General features: G+C 40.9%; 1 protein-coding gene and 2 long non-coding RNA genes across 3 annotated transcripts; 2 read left to right on the forward strand and 1 right to left on the reverse strand.

Moving 5' to 3' along the window:
• Positions 1-10,337: 10,337 nt before the first annotated feature.
• LOC127340740 (uncharacterized) lies at positions 10,338-13,199 on the forward strand. The gene is made up of 3 exons (XR_011754736.1): positions 10,338-10,776; positions 10,878-11,809; positions 12,884-13,199. It is a non-coding gene; the product is annotated as an uncharacterized lncRNA (long non-coding RNA).
• Positions 13,200-15,813: 2,614 nt separating this feature from the next.
• Positions 15,814-17,385, forward strand: LOC127338048 (uncharacterized). The gene is made up of 3 exons (XR_007874173.2): positions 15,814-16,080; positions 16,189-16,545; positions 17,065-17,385. It is a non-coding gene; the product is annotated as an uncharacterized lncRNA (long non-coding RNA).
• Positions 17,386-17,970: 585 nt separating this feature from the next.
• LOC127339067 (pectinesterase inhibitor) lies at positions 17,971-18,516 on the reverse strand. Its single transcript, XM_051364966.1, has one exon. It carries the CDS (start codon positions 18,514-18,516, stop codon positions 17,971-17,973), a length of 546 nt encoding a protein of 181 aa, XP_051220926.1.
• Positions 18,517-19,852: the final 1,336 nt, after the last annotated feature.

Below are 19,852 nucleotides of genomic sequence, written 5' to 3' on the forward strand. Positions count from 1 at the left end.
TAAATGTTCTGCCTGTAGATAGCTTTATCTATCTTATAGTACAAACTTCAAGAATTCCATATTCAAAGTTGGTGTTTCTTCCTTTGTTCCTCAACTTTTCCTTGGATAATGTTTGGTGTTATCTAAACAAGTAGTCATGCGATAGTTAAACTTTGTTTCATGAGTTCCTTGAGTCTATGCATGCTTATTCTTTCTTACGAAAAAGATTACTGTATTGTGTTTGCGGGACATTAGTTTGTCTCTTGTCAAGCAATCTTGCATCTGCTGGCAATCTTAAATAGGCCGAGTGTGGTTTTTTGGATCCCCAGAGCCTTGGAGCCCAAAATTTTCAAAAAAAAAAGAAATTATGTAAAATTTAATAGGTATGTAGTCAGCATAAATATATATACGTATAGCTGTTGAAAAATTTAAGACCTTTTTAACAAATGAAATGTGTTTTTCGATTTTCTTTTACATGAACTCCAAGGACCCCGAGCTCTATTTATGTTATCTGGTTAATGTTACTGGTTAATGTTACTGTCCTTTGGTTGACAAGATAAGTTTGGACCTTAAAGTGATTTGTGCGATTATCTTGGAATACATAATTAAAGCTCTGACAAGAGTAACTTGTAGAATGTAGAGAATGTTTGTGATCTGCTTTATGGCCTAATCTTTTAGCAGTGATAGGGTTTGTGTGTATGTGTGTGTGTACAGATTGTCTGGCCTAACACAAGATATTGTCATCCATTAGCATCTCGGTTCCATCTGTTCCGTGTATCTAGACTAATCTGCGATATCCTTTTTCTGGATGGAGGGAGTATATGATATAGCTTTTCCTCATTACATTTGTATCTCGCATCCCTCTTTAATTTGGTATCATAAACTGCAGGTTGAGCCAAAAAGGTGGAAGAGGTAATCGTTTATGGCCTCAGTTCTCCATTGCTAGTACAAACTAGAGGGTGGCGGTTTACATTGCACAAGAAAGGGAACTTGGCTATTTAACCGTCATGTTTGATTGTTTGGTTGTTGCATCTTGTCGAAGTAGCCTATGTGTGGTGTAGCTCGTGTTGTCAACCAGTTCCCTGCAGGATTAGTTACGTGTGTGTGTGTGTTAAATCTATCATTTGTCAGAATAGGAGTGGACGCTACGGGCCTACTCCGTACATGTTTGTACATGTTCTTCGCACTTGTTCCTTTTCACCACTTTTTATCGTATGAACATAGAATGAATACTACACCTTGGCAAAGATGGTAGTTAAATCCTTCTTGGAAGTCTTCATTTACTATTCACAAGTCACAGTCTACTCATCATTCAAACCAAGAACCCTTGATTTGTATATAAAATTAGCAGCACACTGTTCTCTCTGGGGTTACTTCCACAAGTTCAGAGATGAGGTGCAGATCCTCAAATTAGCAAGCAAAACAACAGTGATTTTGGCTTTTTACCGACGATAACAAACAAAAACACATACATAACAAAATTAGTTACAAGCTAAACCAACAAAGTTGTCTAGTATCAGAATTAGGAAACAACATATGACACAAAGCTATCTATTAGAATGGTAGACCTTGTTGGAAAAAATATCGGAGTCTAAGTAGATACAACCCCATGCCAATCATCGAGGAGTCCAATGAAGAAAGACCTGCGATAGCAGGCAGCTTTACCTAGTCTTCGGCTGCCCAAGACCTGGCAAGGGTTCACCTGGAGATCTACCGAGTCAACCATCGGTGCTGCTGGTACCACTCGTCATTTGTCAACCTGGAAGTTACAAGGGCATCGGTAAGAAAAATAAAAGTATGATGCGATCACGCGACTGGAGATGTTTTCTTCATCAACAAACAAATGAGACAACTGATGTGCTATTGTTGGGGAATTATTTCAGTCAGTTGCTCATGTGGGTACGGTGCCGGTTGCAATGAAATCCAAGAGTAGTACTCATCCTCTCAAGGGATAGGTTGGGCAAAGGGAATAAGAATCGAAAAGGATTCCCTCCAAAAAATCAATTGGGTTGGGAACAATATTACTTATTGATACGTCCCCGACGTATCCATAATTTATGTTGTTCCATGCTTGTTTTATGACAATACTTACATGTTTTGCTTGCACTTTATGATGATTTCATGCATTTTCCGGAACTAACCTATTAACGAGATGCCACAGTGCCAGTTCCTGTTTTCTGCTGTTTTTGGTTCCAGAAAGGCTGTTCGGGCAATATTCTCGGAATTGGACGAAATCAACGCCAAACCTCCTATTTTTCCCGGAAGGCTCCAGAACACCGAAGAAGAGTCGGAGAGGGGCCAGAGGGCCACCAGACCATAAGGCGGCGCGGCCTGGCCTGGGCCCGCGCCACCCTATGGTGTGGCGCCCTCAGGTGCCCCCCTGCGCCGCCTCTTCGCCTATAAAATCCCTTTCGACCTAAAAACGCAGTACCAATTGACGAAACTCCAGAAAAGTTATTGTGGCGCCGCCGCCATCGCGAAACTCCAATTCGGGGGACAGAACTCTGTTCCGGCACCCTGCCGGAACGGGGAAGTGCCCCCGGAAGCCATCTCCATCAACGCCACCGCCTCCGCCATGCTCCGTGAGTAGTTCCCCCATGGACTACGGGTTCTAGCAGTAGCTATGTCGGTATACTCTCCCCCATGTACTTCAATACAATGGTCTCATGAGCTGCCTTACATGATTGAGATTCATCTGATGTAATCGGTGTTGTGTTTGTTGGGATCCGATGGATGATACATTATGATTAGTCTATCTATAAAGTTTGTGAAGTTATTGTTGCTGCAATCTTGTTATGCTTAATGCTTGTCACTAGGGCCCGAGTGGCATGATCTTAGATTTGAGCTCTATACTTGTTGCTTAGATTGTATCTACAAGTTGTATGCACATGTCACTGTCCGGAACCAAAGGCCCCGAAGTGACAAGAATCGGGACAACCGGAGGGAATGGCGGTGATGTGAGGGACACATGTTTTCACGGAGTGTTAATTCTTTGCTCCGGTACTCTATTAAAAGGAGTACCTTAATATCCAGTAGTTTCCCTTGAGGCCCGGCTGCCACCGGCTGGTAGGACAAAAGATGTTGTGCAAGTTTCTCATTGCGAGCACGTACGACTATATACGGAAAACATGCCTACATAATTAATAAGCCTGATGTTCTATCTTAATGCTTTGATTCCTATCAATTGCCCAACTGTAATTTGTTCACCCAACACTTGTTACTTGTTATTGGAGAGTTACCACTAGTGTAGATCGCTGGGAACCCCGGTCCATCTCTCATCATTATATACTTGTTCTACATGTCATTGGAAGTAGTATCAACTATTTTCCGGTGCCATTGCTCTCATATTGCTATTAATGCTGCTGTGTTACTGTTACTATTGCTCTCATATTACTGCTACTTTCACATCACCCCTGTTGCTAGTGCTTTTCCAGGTGCAGCTGAATTGACAACTCAGTTGTTAAGGCTTATCAGTATTCTTTACCTCCCCTTGTGTCGAATCAATAAATTTGGGTTATACTACCCTCGAAGACTGTTGCGATCCCCTATACTTGTGGGTCATCAAGACTGTTTTCTGGCGCCGTTGCCGGGGAGGCATAGCTCTACTCATAAGTTCACCTGGGGAGTACACTCTACCTCTCTCTCTGTTTTTATTTTATTTTGTTTTGCTTAGTTTACTTTTGTCTAGTTTATTTGTGCTTAGTTTATTTCTGTCTAGTATTATTTTGCGTATTTTACTTTTGCTTAGTTTATTTTTGTCTTGTTTTATTTGTCTCATATACCCAAAAATCCATAAAAATTTGAAAAACCAAAAAATAAAAAACTGCTGTTATGGGAGAACCTACAACCTACTTGGAGCTTATAGAATGCTATAATAATTATAGAGAATCAAGAACTGGTAAAATAATGGGTGCTATGATAGAAAAATTGAATACAATGGCTAGAATCTTGCTTAGACGCCATGATATAAACTGTTGCTCTCAACAGGATAAGCATTTTAAATTTCAATGTGGCTCTAGTGAGAAATTTTTAATTAAGAGCTATAATCGGAATTGCTATATTCATTATGGGTTCGAAGAGGTAGAACAATTTGTCTTATTTATGGGAGCCTCTGAGATAGAATCCTTCATGGTTGAGAATTATGAAACTTGTGCTATTTGTAAGGACCTTAAAGATTATGTCTCTACTATCCTTAATTCTTGCATAGAATGCTACAGTAGGAATCCTTATATCCTTGATTATAAAGAGAGACACATTAATGCACAAGAATGCACTCACAATTTGCAGGAACCTGTGGAAGAAGAAACTGATGAACCTGAAAGCGCATTGGATGAAAAAGAGGAGGAAATTGATGAACTTGAAAGCTCATTGGATGAAAAAGAAGAGGAGAGCGACGAACAAAAGGAGGAAGAATGGATTAGCTACCCATGCCAACCTTCTAATGAGAGTAACTCTTTATCTCTTACATTATTTGATTGTCCTCCATGCTTACCGAAAGAGGTTGAATGTTATGTTCCTGTGGATTCTCTTGAAATATTACCTATGAGTAAAACTTGTGAGAATAATTATACTACTGTTATTTATGATAATCCATGCTACTTTGATAAATCTTACGATAATACTTTGTTTGTGCCTGATGTCGAAATGCGTGGTACTAAAGAATTTTGCGTAGCGAATGTTTATGATAAAGCTTTAGATGATGGTCCTATGTTACTTGATAATATTAATTGTACTATTAATGAAAATGGGATTGGAGAGGATTTAACTTTATCTATGTGTCCCATATCTCTTGAGATTGATCAACTACCTTGTTATATTATTAATAAAAGTAAGTTTGAAAGTTTTAATTCCACTATTCTTGAACTTGATAAAAATTATGTGTTTGGAAATCATGAAAAGTATGCTGCATGTGATAGTTATATTGTTGAGTTTATTCATGAAGCTACTGAGAATTATTATGAGAGAGGAAAATATGGTTGTAGAAATTTGCATGGTACTAAAACACCTCTCTATGTGCTTAAAATTTTGAAGCTACACCTGTTTTATCTTCTTATGCTTGTCACTTTGTTCTTCATGAATTTATTTGTGTACAAGATTCCTTTGCATAGGAAGCATGTGAGACTTAAATGTGTTTTGGATTTGCCTTTTGATGCTCTCTTTTCTTTCAAATACTATTTCTTGCGAGTGCATCATTAAAACTGCTGAGCCCATCTTAATGGCTATAAAGAAAGCAACTTCTTGGGAGATAACCCATGTGTTATTTTGCTACAGTACTTTATTTTATATTTGTGTCTTGGAAGTTGTTTACTACTGTAGCAACCTCTACTTATCTTAGTTTTGTGTTTTGTTGTGCCAAGTGAAGCCTCTAATCGAAGGTTGATGCTAGATTTGGATTTCTGCGCAGAAACAGATTTCTATCTGTCACGAATCTGGGTCTAATTCTCTGTAGGAAACTCAGAAAATTATGCCAATTTACGTGCGTGTTCCTCAGATATGTACGCAACTTTCATTAGTTTTGAGTTTTCTGATTTGAGCAACGGAAGTATTTTATTAAAATTCGTCTTTACTGGCTGTTCTGTTTTGGCAGATTCTGTCTCTGTTTTTTGCATTGTCTCTTGTGGACTTTAAGCGAGGTTTTCTAGACATAGAGAGCTGTAGCTAATGTTTTATTGAGTTCTTGCAATGTGCCACTACAGGACCAAGGTGGATTCAAATTTTTTGAGTACTAACCCCTCTAATGAAGTTTATGAGAAGTTTGTTGTGAAGGAAGTTTTCAAGGGTCAAGAGAGGAGGATGATATATGATCAAGAAGAGTGAAAAGTCTAAGCTTGGGGATGCCCCCGTGGTTCATCCCTGCATATTTCAAGAAGACTCAAGCGTCTAAGCTTGGGGATGCCCAAGGCATCCCCTTCTTCATCAACTTATCAGGTTCCTCCCCTGAAACTATATTTTTATTCGGTCACATCATATGTGCTTTACTTGGAGCGTCTGTGTGTTTATTTTCATTTTGTTTGTTTGAATAAGATCGGATCCTAGCAATCCTTGTTTGGGAGAGAGACACGCTCCGCTTTTTCATATGAACACTTGTTCTTCGTTTTACTTTTAATGTTCAATGATAAAAGTTGGAAGCTACAATACTTATTATTATTTGGTTGGAAAAGGAAAATGCCTCATATGTCTTGGATAATTTGACACTTGGCAATTGTTTTGAGCTCTCAAGTAGATCATGATTAAGTTTTTGCATGTGGTTTAAACCTATTAGTGGAGAACTACCGTAAAGCTTGTTGAAATTGGTTTGCATAATTGATCTCTCTTAAGGTCTAGATATTTTCTGGTAAAGTGTTTGAGCAACAAGGAAGACAGTGTGGAGTATTATAATGCTTGCAATATGTTCTTATGTAAGTTTTGCTGTACCGGTTCATACTTGTGTTTGCTTCAAACAACCTTGCTAGCCTAAGCCTTGTGCTGAGAGGAAATGCTTCTCGTGCATCCAAAACCTTGAGCCAAAACCTATGCATTTGTGTCCACCATACCTACCTACTATGTGGTATTTCCTGCCATTCCAAAGTAAATTGCTTGAGTGCTACCTTTAAACAATTCAAAATGCTTCTCAATTTGTGTTAATGTTTTATAGCTCATGAGGAAGTATGTGGTGTTTATCTTTCAATCTTGTTGGGCAACTTTCACCAATGGACTAGTGGCTTCATCCGCTTATCCAATAATTTTGCAAAAAGAGCTGGCAATGGGATTCCCAGTCCCAAATTAATCAAACTAAATAGACACTCCTCCATGGTATGTGATTGTTGGACGGCACCCGAAGGATTCGGTTAGCCATAGCTTGTGTAAGCAAAGGTTGGGAGGAGTGTCATCATAATAAAACTAAAATAAAAAGGCACTCCTTCATGGTATGAGATTGTTGGCAGGCACCCGAGGATTCGGTTAGCCATGGTTTGTGAAAGAAAGGTTGGAAGGAGTGCCACCCAAAAATAAAATAATTCATGGGAGCCGCTCTTTGAAGGTTTGTCTGGCAAGGGGGTTAGAGTGCCCACTACCATTCGTTGACAACAACAAACACCTCTCAAAATTTTACTTTTATGCTCTCTTTATGTTTTCAAAACCAAAGCTCTAGCACAAATATAGCAATCAATGCTTCCCTCGTAGAAGGGCCATTCTTTTACTTTATGTTGAGTCAGTTTACCTACTTCCTTCCATCTTAGAAGCAAACACTTGTGTTAACTGTGCATTGATTCTTACATACTTGCATATTTGCATTCATCATATTACTTTGTGTTGACAATTATCCATGAGATATGCATGTTGAAAGTTGAAAGCAACCGCTGAAACTTATATCTTCCTTTGTGTTGCTTCGATGCCTTTACTCTGAATCTATTGCTTTATGAGTTAACTCTTGTGCAATCTTTTGATGCTTGTCTTGAAAGTACTATTCATGAAAAGTTTTGCTATATGTTATCTATTTGTTAGCAACTATAGATCATTGCCTTGAGTCACTTCATTCATTTCATATGCTTTGTAATAGTATGATCAAGGTTATGTAAGTAGCATGTCACTACAGAAATTATTCTTTTTATCGTTTACCTGCTCGGGACGAGCAGGAACTAAGCTTGGGGATGCTGATACGTCCCCGACGTATCCATAATTTATGTTGTTCCATGCTTGTTTTATGACAATACTTACATGTTTTGCTTGCACTTTATGATGATTTCATGCATTTTCCGGAACTAACCTATTAACGAGATGCCACAGTGCCAGTTCCTGTTTTCTCGTTGCTTTTTGGTTCCAGAAAGGCTATTCGGGCAATATTCTCGGAATTGGACGAAATCAACGCCAAACCTCCTATTTTTCCCGGAAGGCTCCAGAACACCGAAGAAGAGTCGGAGAGGGGCCAGAGGGCCACCAGACCATAAGGCAGCGCGGCCTGGCCTGGGCCCGCGCCACCCTATGGTGTGGCGCCCTCAGGTGCCCCCCTGTGCCGCCTCTTCGCCTATAAAATCCCTTTCGACCTAAAAACGCAGTACCAATTGACGAAACTCCAGAAAAGTTACTGTGGCGCCGCCGCCATCGCGAAACTCCAATTCGGGGGACAGAACTCTGTTCCGGCACCCTGCCGGAACGGGGAAGTGCCCCCGGAAGCCATCTCCATCAACGCCACCGCCTCCGCCATGCTCCGTGAGTAGTTCCCCCATGGACTACGGGTTCTAGCAGTAGCTATGTCGGTATACTCTCCCCCATGTACTTCAATACAATGGTCTCATGAGCTGCCTTACATGATTGAGATTCATCTGATGTAATCGGTGTTGTGTTTGTTGGGATCCGATGGATGATACATTATGATTAGTCTATCTATAAAGTTTGTGAAGTTATTGTTGCTGCAATCTTGTTATGCTTAATGCTTGTCACTAGGGCCCGAGTGGCATGATCTTAGATTTGAGCTCTATACTTGTTGCTTAGATTGTATCTACAAGTTGTATGCACATGTCACTGTCCGGAACCAAAGGCCCCGAAGTGACAAGAATCGGGACAACCGGAGGGAATGGCGGTGATGTGAGGGACACATGTTTTCACGGAGTGTTAATGCTTTGCTCCGGTACTCTATTAAAAGGAGTACCTTAATATCCAGTAGTTTCCCTTGAGGCCCGGCTGCCACCGGCTGGTAGGACAAAAGATGTTGTGCAAGTTTCTCATTGCGAGCACGTACGACTATATACGGAAAACATGCCTACATAATTAATAAGCCTGATGTTCTATCTTAATGCTTTGATTCCTATCAATTGCCCAACTGTAATTTGTTCACCCAACACTTGTTACTTGTTATTGGAGAGTTACCACTAGTGTAGATCGCTGGGAACCCCGGTCCATCTCTCATCATTATATACTTGTTCTACATGTCATTGGAAGTAGTATCAACTATTTTCTGGTGCCATTGCTCTCATATTGCTATTACTGCTGCTGTGTTACTGTTACTATTGCTCTCATATTACTGCTACTTTCACATCACCCCTATTGCTAGTGCTTTTCCAGGTGCAGCTGAATTGACAACTCAGTTGTTAAGGCTTATCAGTATTCTTTACCTCCCCTTGTGTCGAATCAATAAATTTGGGTTATACTACCCTCGAAGACTGTTGCGATCCCCTATACTTGTGGGTCATCACTTATCAAGTCCATCAGACGTCTGAAAATCCTCGAAGCACCTTTGAGCCTCTTGAACTGCATTTTTTTATGTTCTGGCAACCAGTGTTCGCCGGCTAATGTAAGACAACAGTTGGTAAAGCATTCTAGGATAGTGCAAAAAAATAGATGAAATTTACTACCCACAAAAGAGCAAGGAAAACAAATAATGACTCTGTCTTAAAACAAAGAGTGGGCTAAAGGGAACTCATGTTGTAGTGAAATGTTCTTGGCCAATAAAAGTATACCACAGAAGTGCTGATTCTTCCTATAAATGTTGCAAGACTACTCAGCCATCCAGGGGGTCTGAGAGGGGCAAAACAATCCTGGTCGCACGTTTCTACTGCTACAGTGATTTTTACATCCCACTTTCTACCTCAGCCGTTAGATTCAGTAATTTCTTTCTCACCCTTCCCTGCTCATTCTGAGTTTGTGACGCCTGGGCCCGTGCGTGCTTGGGGCCACTCGTCTGGGACTGCGAGCGTTCCTGCTCGCGTCCGCGAGAAACCCAAAAACGGTGAAACCCTAGCCATCTGAGAGCCTCTCTCTCCTCTCCAATCCCGTGCCCACTCTTCTCCCCGAATCCCCGCTCCTCTCCTCCTCCCGAATCCGCCGCCTCCTCTCGCTTTCTCTCCCGCTGTGCTGGTCGTCGACGGTGAGCGGCGGGCGCGGGCGGCTTCCCGGAGGAGGCTAGCGGCGCGGGCCGCGAGGCGAGGAGACTGGCTCAGAGGTCGATCTCGCGCCGTCTCACCCTCCCGGCCGCATATGCGGGCACAACGGCAGCGGCTGCCTCAGGAGAGGAGGATGCGGCGGCGGTCCTTGGTGCGGGACATCCGCTCGAACTGGCGCGGGGAGACTGGATGAAGCGACGGCGGCGAGGCTCGAGATCCCCCGCCTCATCCTTCCCTGCCTCTGCACCCGACGATGACGGCCCAGCCATGTTATTTAGGCGAGGAGGCAACAGATCGAGAGGCAGCGAGATGAAGCCTTCAATCCTTCTTCCATGGCGCCACCTCGACCTCACGGATCTTGCCAATGGCTATGACACCAAGGTGAGCGTCTCCCTCTATTCTCGGATCTGCCATGTTTGCTGGTTCACTACCCACGCCCCTTTCTTGTTCGTCAAAGTTTGATTTGTTCATACTTTCAGGTCCTGCGTGTGAACTGTTTGATGAAATTCGTCTGTGCCAATTCTTTATTGCTGCTGATGAAGCAGCTGCCGGCCAAGCAGAGATATTTATAATGTGACGGACTGCTGCCGGAAGAAAAAGAAGACAACGACATCGCTGCCACATGGGATCTCCTTCTATGACGCTGCCGTGGTGGGTTTTGTTAGGTCTGTGCTCAGCGCTTGTTCATTTTCTCTAAAAAGACTTTGAGACACATCTTGTTGAATTTGTATAGCTTTCCGCTGGGAAGGACACCAACATGGTTATAGACTTATAGCTGTTGCTCTTGGACTTGGGATATGGATCGTTGGGTGTTAAAAGCACTTCATAGCAGCTTGGTCATACCATGGATTCTTTGGAAGCTCTTTTCAGAAGCAGAGAGAGTGTACTACACTGGAGGATTAAAAGATCTTCGCAATATTTGCTTTCTCAATGTTAACCTGTAGGTATCTCCTACTCTTCAATGAATCTGTATTATGGTGTTCTTTATGTGTAGTATCATCATCGGGTTTGAGTTCATACTAAATCAGAGAATGTTTCCAGGCACCGCCAGCTGCAGCCATTTTGTGTCATCTTTAAATGATTTGCTTGGAAGTGATTGCTTGCTAGAATAGTCTGAAAATGCCTCTTATCTTTGCTTAGACCATGTGGCTCGGTTCAGATTTTTATTTTCTGTGCAATAATCACTTCTTTTTTCCATTTTGGAGTCCTTATAATGTGCGGAGGAAATTATTCAGCAGCAATGCAATTGGGTAACATAGAAAGACTATTAAGTATGCTCGTGTTAATATTCTAATCGCTGTCAGCGAAGTGTTCCCTTCAAATCTATGAGGTCCCAAAACTGATGTGTTGTGTTGGTATATTTCCCCCTTCTCATCCCATGTACCTGTTCAGATTATTGAATTGCATACACGGGAGCAGTTCAAAAGTTTGCATTGTTGATTCACAGTGTTGGTGCTGATGCATCTTTTCTAGGATGTATCGGTTCTAATGCATGTATGAAAAATTCATTCCCCTTTCTCGCGTTGTGCATGTCAATTCGGTACTGGTAGAACTTCTTATCTTGCTCTTTATTATTATTCTTATTCTTGATATATAGTTACTGAAGTTCAGTTTTATAAATTTATGAATGTATACGAGAAATTAGGTTTCCTATCTTTTTCTACTTTACTCGCTTCGATGACTGGTTTACCTGCTAGAGCAGCATCCCATTGTTCAGTAGAAGGTGAAGTAAGGAAGACATTGGTCAGGTTCTTAATTCATTCATACATTGGTCAGGTTCTTAATTCGTTCATACATACTCTCTGATTTGAACTAGCACATAACAATGTTGCTTATTGTCTACAGCTAATGCCATGTCTCTCTAGAATGCAATATACTAATAACTTTTATCCCAAAATTTCCAGCGCCAGTTGGCCGCGCTGCAAGGTACGCTGAAGATATCTGAAGGATTGATTGGCACTGTCAGTGTCTAGGTACGTAGCCTATGATTCTTAACTTCTCGATGCTTATGTCAGGGAATATATTGCCATGAATATCTTTAGCTTGCACTTTCCCTTTTTGGATAACCAGCACCAAGGCCTTATTCATGGTAGGGTAAATGCCTCTGGTGAAACAAACATAAGCAGAGGTTCATATGCTATTATATTGATTAAAACATACAGACGGAGATTGAAACAAGCATGTAAAAAGAGTTTCATAATGAAGGAAGATAGGAGTGACCCATTTCATTCGACATGGTTCAGAAAAATCTTAATACACTAGGGCTTGCTATAAAAAGTAATCCCATAGAATCTGGTTGCTTTGTGTAGCATCTAAAATCAATTAAGACAAATATTTGTTTAGTTTCATGGCGAGTATGTTTGTTAAAGGGCCTCGATATAGTTATAATACTGTTAATTTATAATATTTAAGATGATTTTATAGTTATAAGCTTTAAGTAGTACCTTGCCATGGCCATCCTAATGGTTTAGTGCACGCTATTGATTTTTTTCTATTTGAAATGGCGTAGTATAAGTTATAAGCTTTAAGTAGTACCTTGCCAGTTGCCATGGCCATACTAATGGTTACAGTAGTACATGCTATTGATTTATTCTGTTTGAATTTCTGAGTAAAATGTTATCCAGATGCGAATGGTACTGTACACAGTTGTAAAAGCTCCCTACGAGTTTGTTACATTTAGTTGGTAATGTTTAGTGTGGCAGCCACACAACACTATTAATTTAGTTGAAATGACATTCTTTCCCCATGATCATTATTGCATAGAGACCATCTTAATTAACTTTTCACTTCATGTAATTATATGTACTCCGTAACATATTTTTTAAGTGACTGTTACACAAAGACATGAATTATGGCATTGCAGAAGCAAAGTGCCATGGTTATCATCACTGTTTTTTAAGATATAGACTCTATGCCTCTCAATCCATTGGGCTTCTGTGAGTGCCGAAGTGTTTCATGATGAATGGTACATATAATCTTGCGACGTTTTTGTATATGAACTTCAGGTCCCATTTATTTGAACACGTGTCTGGTATTATGGGTTTCAGGGAACGACCTATGATCTTGGAATTGTCCATTCGATGCTATGAAGGTAACAGGTGCTCAATTGGAGGTACAACAATACATTCATGTTTGTTTTCTTGATGTAGTTCTGCTCATTTCAGTTGTATGTTTTGCTTTCCTTATCCTTTTGTTTGGTACAAGATGCCATTTGTTTTTAGTTAATCTGTCTTAAATTAAAGTGGCTAGGAGCTTAGGAGATGCTAAACTTGAGCTTATTTGCCAAAACAATGTTACTTTTCTTATCTGCCTAAACACCATGTGAGCTCCTCCTAAATTGCAGTAGTGGGAAATTAGTTGTTTATAGTTATATTGAATTAGGTAGTTCGGTTATATTGAATTAGGTAGTTCGCCTCCTGTCTACAAATGCTAATTTCATCACTCAAGAAGTTTCCATGGATTCCTGAAAATATATGATATTCATGCTCTGTATTTAATTGTAGCTCACAATCTGGTTGAGTGAGGACGGTGGACCAAATTGCAGTAGTGGGAAATTAGTTGTTTATAGTTATATTGAATTAGGTAGTTCCGTTATATTGAACTAGGTAGTTCACCTCCTGTCTACAAATGCTAATTTCATCACTCGAGAAGTTTCCATGGATTCCTGAAAATATATGATATTCATGCTCTGTATTTAATTGTAGCTCACAATCTCACATGTTCAAGATATATCATTACTCCTTGGTATTATGTTATATTAATTTAAGTGTGGTGTGCATTGTTCCAGGAGCCCCCCAAGTGTATGAAGCATGCAAAGAGGACAGTTCTGAGCACAGACGATGTTGACGGTGCTCTCAACCTCAGGAATGTTAAGGTGCGTTCCCTTCCAACAACTAAAAATAGGATGATAAAAATGCAGAGTTGGTAGATAACTATACATAGTATGCCTTGTATATGTGACTTTGGTAGTTAAATTATCTTGGTACATTTTCCCTTGATTTTGTTTTGGAATCAAGTTCAGAAGTTTTCAAGCAGTCTAGCTGACGCCATGTGCTTTATTGCTTTGCATTTTCACTCAGCCTGTATACGGATTTGCTTCTGGTGACCCCTTGCGGTTTAAAAGAGCTGTGTACCATAATGATCTCTTCTATATCGATGACAGGGAGGTCGATTTCAAAGAGGCAAGGATATTATTGATAAATGAATCAGATAAATTTACACTTTCTTTATTTTGATAATGAATTGGACATATGTCTGCCGCATACATATTACTGAAGCTCCTCTACCCAAACTCTCGACACAGCATTTGTATCTCACTGGCTAACTATTGAGGGCGTCCTCCAGCCTGCAATTCTAGATAATCCTCCTATCGATGGTTAGCTCTTATATTAATCACAATGTCTTGTCCTCACTTCTAACATCTCCACATGTTCTGCTCATATTTTTGCTCATATTTTTATCTGCTATAAGGAATATATTCATTCTTTTCAACCTTTTTGCGAGAGGATGAGAGACGATCAGCTATGAAGTGGAAAAATCCATTTTACACACCTATCTATTAGGTGCCACTTTATACATGACGTGCCATCAAATTGATCCTAGCCGCAGTGGTGTCGAGATTCGTGCTGAGCACGTTATATAGCACTTTTCTGCTTTTGGCATCAGGTGTACAAAAGGGTGGTATAGTGATCTTGGAAGCAAATGGGGATCCATGGGCTTCGGATCATTTAGCTTCCCCTGGTTCCCATGTTCATTGGAAATTCCCTCTCTTGCTGATATTAATTTTCTGTCAGCTTGCTCATGTATCTGTACTCGGTGGAATTTACTATATTATATGAACTATCTTTTTTGTTCAGTTTTTAAATTTGTTACCGCACAAGCAGCTATTTAATGGTGAAATACCACATAGTTTGGTAAAGTAGTGGGATGACTGGTTTCTGTATGACCTTTTATTGAATATTATCTTGTCCCACTTAAAGGTTTCTTAGCTACTGGGGTGGTCCTTTGTTGGTTCACTGTGAAAAGAAACAATGTATGATTTATGACATATCCAAAATAATGAGCTTAGTGAAGCATAATGAAGATCCTGACGGAAGGAAACTATGCACAAAGAAATTTTACCAAAATAAGTGTGTGAATTAAAATTTACTGATAGAGTGTGTTTTTTTTGGAACATATCAACTTTAGAAATTAACCCAAGTGCTATAGGTTTGTGAATTAGTAGTAGCTTATGCGGGTGGCTGCAGTTTGTTGATTGGGAACCAGAGCCTCAGTGTTAGTAATGTTGTTACTTAAGATAGGACATAATAGCTTTGAAATTATCCCAAGCAATATATGTTTGTAAAGTAACATCAGCTTACACAGATAGCTGCAATGTGACAAGCTTGCAGATTATTGATGTATTTTCGAATCTTCAGCCAACAATTACAAGCTAAATTTATAACAGAATGCATACATGGCTAAGAGGCCTACCAAAAGGTACAGCCTATATGCTTAATGCTAGAGATATCCTACAGAACACATCGATATTGTTTGCTCTGATTGTTCATGTCTTCATTTTTTGGTTGAAGCACTTTTGGCTGCATATAGATTGAAGCATGGTTTTAAAGGCGTCGCCTAGGCGGTCAAGGTGTCATGCTCGCCTTGGACTGCTGTCGAAGGCGTCCCAATTGAACCGCCTAGGCGTCCAGGTCGTCGCTTAGGCAAGGAAGGCCTCGCTCTGGGCGATTTTGGACGCCATGGCCTGGTAGAGCGGGAAACGGAGCAGCCCGAGTGGGAATCCAAAATTGGAGCAGGAATTGGAGAAATTGGCCGCGGTAATTGAGGGAAATAGAGAGAGAAGACAGGGAGGAACCAATTACTCACAATAATCAGCTGATTGAGAGAGAAATTGGCGGGCTGGGAGGGAAATTGGGGGCGGGAGAGAAGAGAGAGGAGGGAGCAGGGAGGGAAATTGGTGCCAGGGACAAGGGAAAGAGAGGGGAACAGACCAGGGGAATCAGGTTGGGAGAGAAGAGAGAGGAGGGAGCTCCTCTCAAGCTTCTGGCGACTCCTACCCCTGGCGCAGCCCTCTCAAAGGTGTTGCCTTGCAACCCGCCTTGAGCGCCTAGGCGTTGAGGCGCCCCCCAGCCTTGGGACACCTGGCCGCCTTTAAAACCATGGATTGAAGATTGTGAATCCAATCATTTGGAAAAAGCAGCTGGTCTTCTTAGCCCCGTTGGCTCTGATTTTAAGCTCTCCAAAGGTATGGCTCCTACTCAGGTTCTCTATTGTTGCTTATGATGTCATTCTACTGTCCAATAATTAACTAAAATGATCTGGTTCTAATACACCAAGTTCTTCCTGTATCCAGGTGGCTTTGAGAGTGTATATAATCTATGTTGATGTATTAAGCCTTCCATCTTCACCGAGGGAAGCAATGGCTCTATGGGACAAAACGAAGGAGTTATTGAGGACATGGATCCTCTCCATTCTTATCTTAACCCTCTTTGTAACTTTAACAATTTTCTTATTTTATTTGATCTATATGTATGTACAGAATTTTGATTAAGATCCCTGTATTTGATCAATTTATGGAGTTATTGAGCTATATATTTATCTATGTTTTTTCCTCATGAAGTTCTTGATGAATTTCTTACAGGAGGTGTATTGGATTTATAGATAGAAACACAATTTGAAGCAGGAGGCTGCAATGGAACTTTTTACCATGGTGAGTGCTTGCTGCAATCAACCAAGAGTATTCCCAAATTTTAGTCGTATTTCTTAGTTTAACTTATACCAAAATCTGAACAAACGTTTGAGAAAGTAGTGGTTACTCTGTAGGCCTATATGTGATAGTTGTGCACGTCGTTGTGTTTAAAGCTGTTAAGAGGGGTTTCATATTCCTTCAAGTGAAGTAGTCGGTTCATGGGCTGGCGTGCAAGTCATAGTTTGTAATTTTTAGAATTTTGTAGGATAAACATTTGGAATAGGATGTTTTTGAAGAAAGAAGGCATACACCCTGGTTAAATGTGGTGCTTCAGATATATATTATTAAGTTTCTTGTTAACATGTTTACCAAAGAAAAAGTTGCTATGCTTGAAAGGACTCCCAGTAAATTAGCTTATCTTCCAGCTGAGATCTTAAAGATTTCCGACTATTTCTCTAAATGTATAGTGTTAGGATTCTAAAATGACAATATATTCTCTTAGGTTTCTGAAATGTTTAATTGGCTTTGTCCTCTATCAAGTTTGTTAGGTAAATCTTGGGGCGAGCAGTGGATGGCTGATGGCGTGGATGGCCACGATGGAGTACTTGGTCAGCGGATTACATGGAGTGGAGTCGATGAAGGGAGCTGTAGCAGATCAAGGAGAAGAGTTAGAGAGATAGGTTAAGAGGAAGAAATTGTACCGTTAACGCAAATTGTGATGGGATAGACGGTGTCAGCCAATAAATTGTTTACGCGGGGCAAACATTTGCAATAGTTTCTCGTTCCGTGGTAGCAGTGGTATCAGTTAAGAGGCTCAAAATCTCGAACCAAACTTTTTCTATTTGGCCACTCACAATAAGCATAAACATTCTTCTTGAAATTAGTAATTATCCTTTTATGTTTCTTTAACGATGCTATCTCTTTCGATACAATAACCATAATTTGCCGCCGGAGCTTATACATAAGCATAAGAACTGCAAACAATGGTGTGAAATCATACTAAATTATCATATCTTACTGCAGCACCGATGTGTGGAAGATACTAAAGCAGTTAAATTTTGAGGTAATTCTTAATACCAAAATAAGCTAAAACTTATGGTTTAAATTCTAATTTGATTATGCCATTTGCGCGATAGCGTAACGGGTCATCTAGTTGAAAAAACAATCGAGGACTTACTTCCATTGACATCAGCTGCATTGAAAATCACATACATTCGAGGTAAATTCTGAATTGTGAGGTCTATTTACTTTTTATACTAGATAATTTGGGGTGTAAACTGATTTGTTATGAAAAAATCAATCACCAACAAGGTTTGACGTAAATAAAACGATATGTGTTCCCTCATTTCTTTATGAAAAAATCAATCACCAACAAGGTTTGACGTAAATAAAACTTATTTCATAATTGATAGCAACATGCATAAGCAAGCCAAGAACAATTTGTGGTCACTTGTCGACAAGCAAGTCAACGAGGTCAGCGGCAACACTGCAGCGCTCGGTCATCATGATATCCATGGCGGTAACGGGGGGCATTTTGCCGATTCCCTTGAACGCGTTCTCACACTTATCGCTGGCGCCCTTTGCGCTCGACAAGATCTTGGACGTTTCAGCGTAGTCCCCGCCGTCGAAGCAGTAGCGACCGAAGATGTTGAGGTCTATGGAGGCACCGAAATAGGCCTTGTGGCAGACGGTCAGCGCGTGTCCCTGGGACGTACCCTGGCTCTTCTTGGCCAGGTCGTCGATGACATCGGCGTTGTGGTCGGTGGTGTTGATGGTGATCTGCAGCGCGATGTTGGCGAGGTCGCGCACGGTGGAGGCCTTGGCGCTCTCCGGGTCGTCGCGCAGCACGGCCACACACATGGTGGCGTTTTTGGTCTTGTTGCATATGTAGGAGATGAAGCCAGCGTCGGCGTGGGCGGCGGGAAGGGTGGAGAACATCGCGGCGAGTAGGATGAGAGACATAGGTAGGGACATCGTTGCTGCCCTCGCCATTGTGCTCGTATGCAGTTTGCACCTAGGAGTTGTTACCTGTACCGAACGCGTGCAACTCATATATGGAGGACGCTGGACGGGAGAAAATCCTTACGATAAATGATGCTCCTTAATTACGATATGTCCAATCATTTTTCTTCATGGTATGTAGTAGTAATACCATATCAAATTAATAAATGAAGATAGTGCAAGTAAATCAAATGAGTACAATAATGAAGAAGAATCAATGAATGGTACTGCTCACATCCCCCCTAAAGTTTCCGGGAAATTTTTTGACCATTAATTTTATCTATTTTGTTGACTAAATTAATGGTTGAACTTCTCCCGGAGTATGTAATGAGCTTAGGCTAGCCATATTGGTAGTATCTTAGCTAGTATCATGGTCCCACAAAAATATTGATGTGGCAGCTAATTAAGGAGGAGAGATGAGATTAGAGTATCATAGGTGGATACCGTATCATAGCGCATATCATGAGAAAATTAATTCCAAACAAATATTGTACATCAATTTGCATTGAGATTCTAAATAGCAATAAATATAGCATAACTATGATACTACTCCATGATATCACCCACTATAGAGATAGTATCATACAGAAATATCATATGCATGATACTACTATATGATACTTAGCACTATGAACAACCTTATATGTATAGAGCGAGCACGAGAAAATCAAATTAGTAAGGAAGGATAATGAATAAGAGTACTAGCAAATGATAAATTGCTACTTACTGTTATAATCCCTCATTTCTCGAAGCCACGTGAGGTAGCCATTGAAGCAACGATAAAGGTCTCACGATCGTCTCGAATCACCGCTCCAAGGGAAACTGCACAAATATCAATGTGGAAAGATGCACCAACGTTGATCATTAGTTGCCTCGGTTAAGGCTTGGACCATCTAGGCACAAGTGCATTGTTCGGCCGAGAATATGCCTACGCCACATTGCACTAGTAACATATGGGTCTTCAATGACGGTATGATACTGACAGTTTAGAAATCCATCAGCGATTGTCTTTTTCTATGACGATAGGGCGTTTTTGCGTCACATATGATGATTTGGGCTGCTCGGCCCGAAAAATAGTGACGGACGAGGTCTAAATGTCAGCGATCGTGCAGAAATGAGCATCGCGGGTGGTTGGCTGCCCGAATTGCTTAGTCAGCAGTGGGCGGGCATCACAACAACTGGGCTTCGGGCTGGTGGATACACTTGACCCACACTCTACACGCTCATGTTCACGTACTTTTGTGTCTGTCCGCACAACAGTCCAAGGCCTGCAGCACTGGGACCCATATTTGTAAGGAGAGACAACCACCGTCTGCACACATGTACC

The sequence above is a fragment of the Lolium perenne genome, chromosome 3 (assembly GCF_019359855.2).
Source record: "Lolium perenne isolate Kyuss_39 chromosome 3, Kyuss_2.0, whole genome shotgun sequence".
NCBI classification, from domain to species: domain Eukaryota; kingdom Viridiplantae; phylum Streptophyta; class Magnoliopsida; order Poales; family Poaceae; genus Lolium; species Lolium perenne.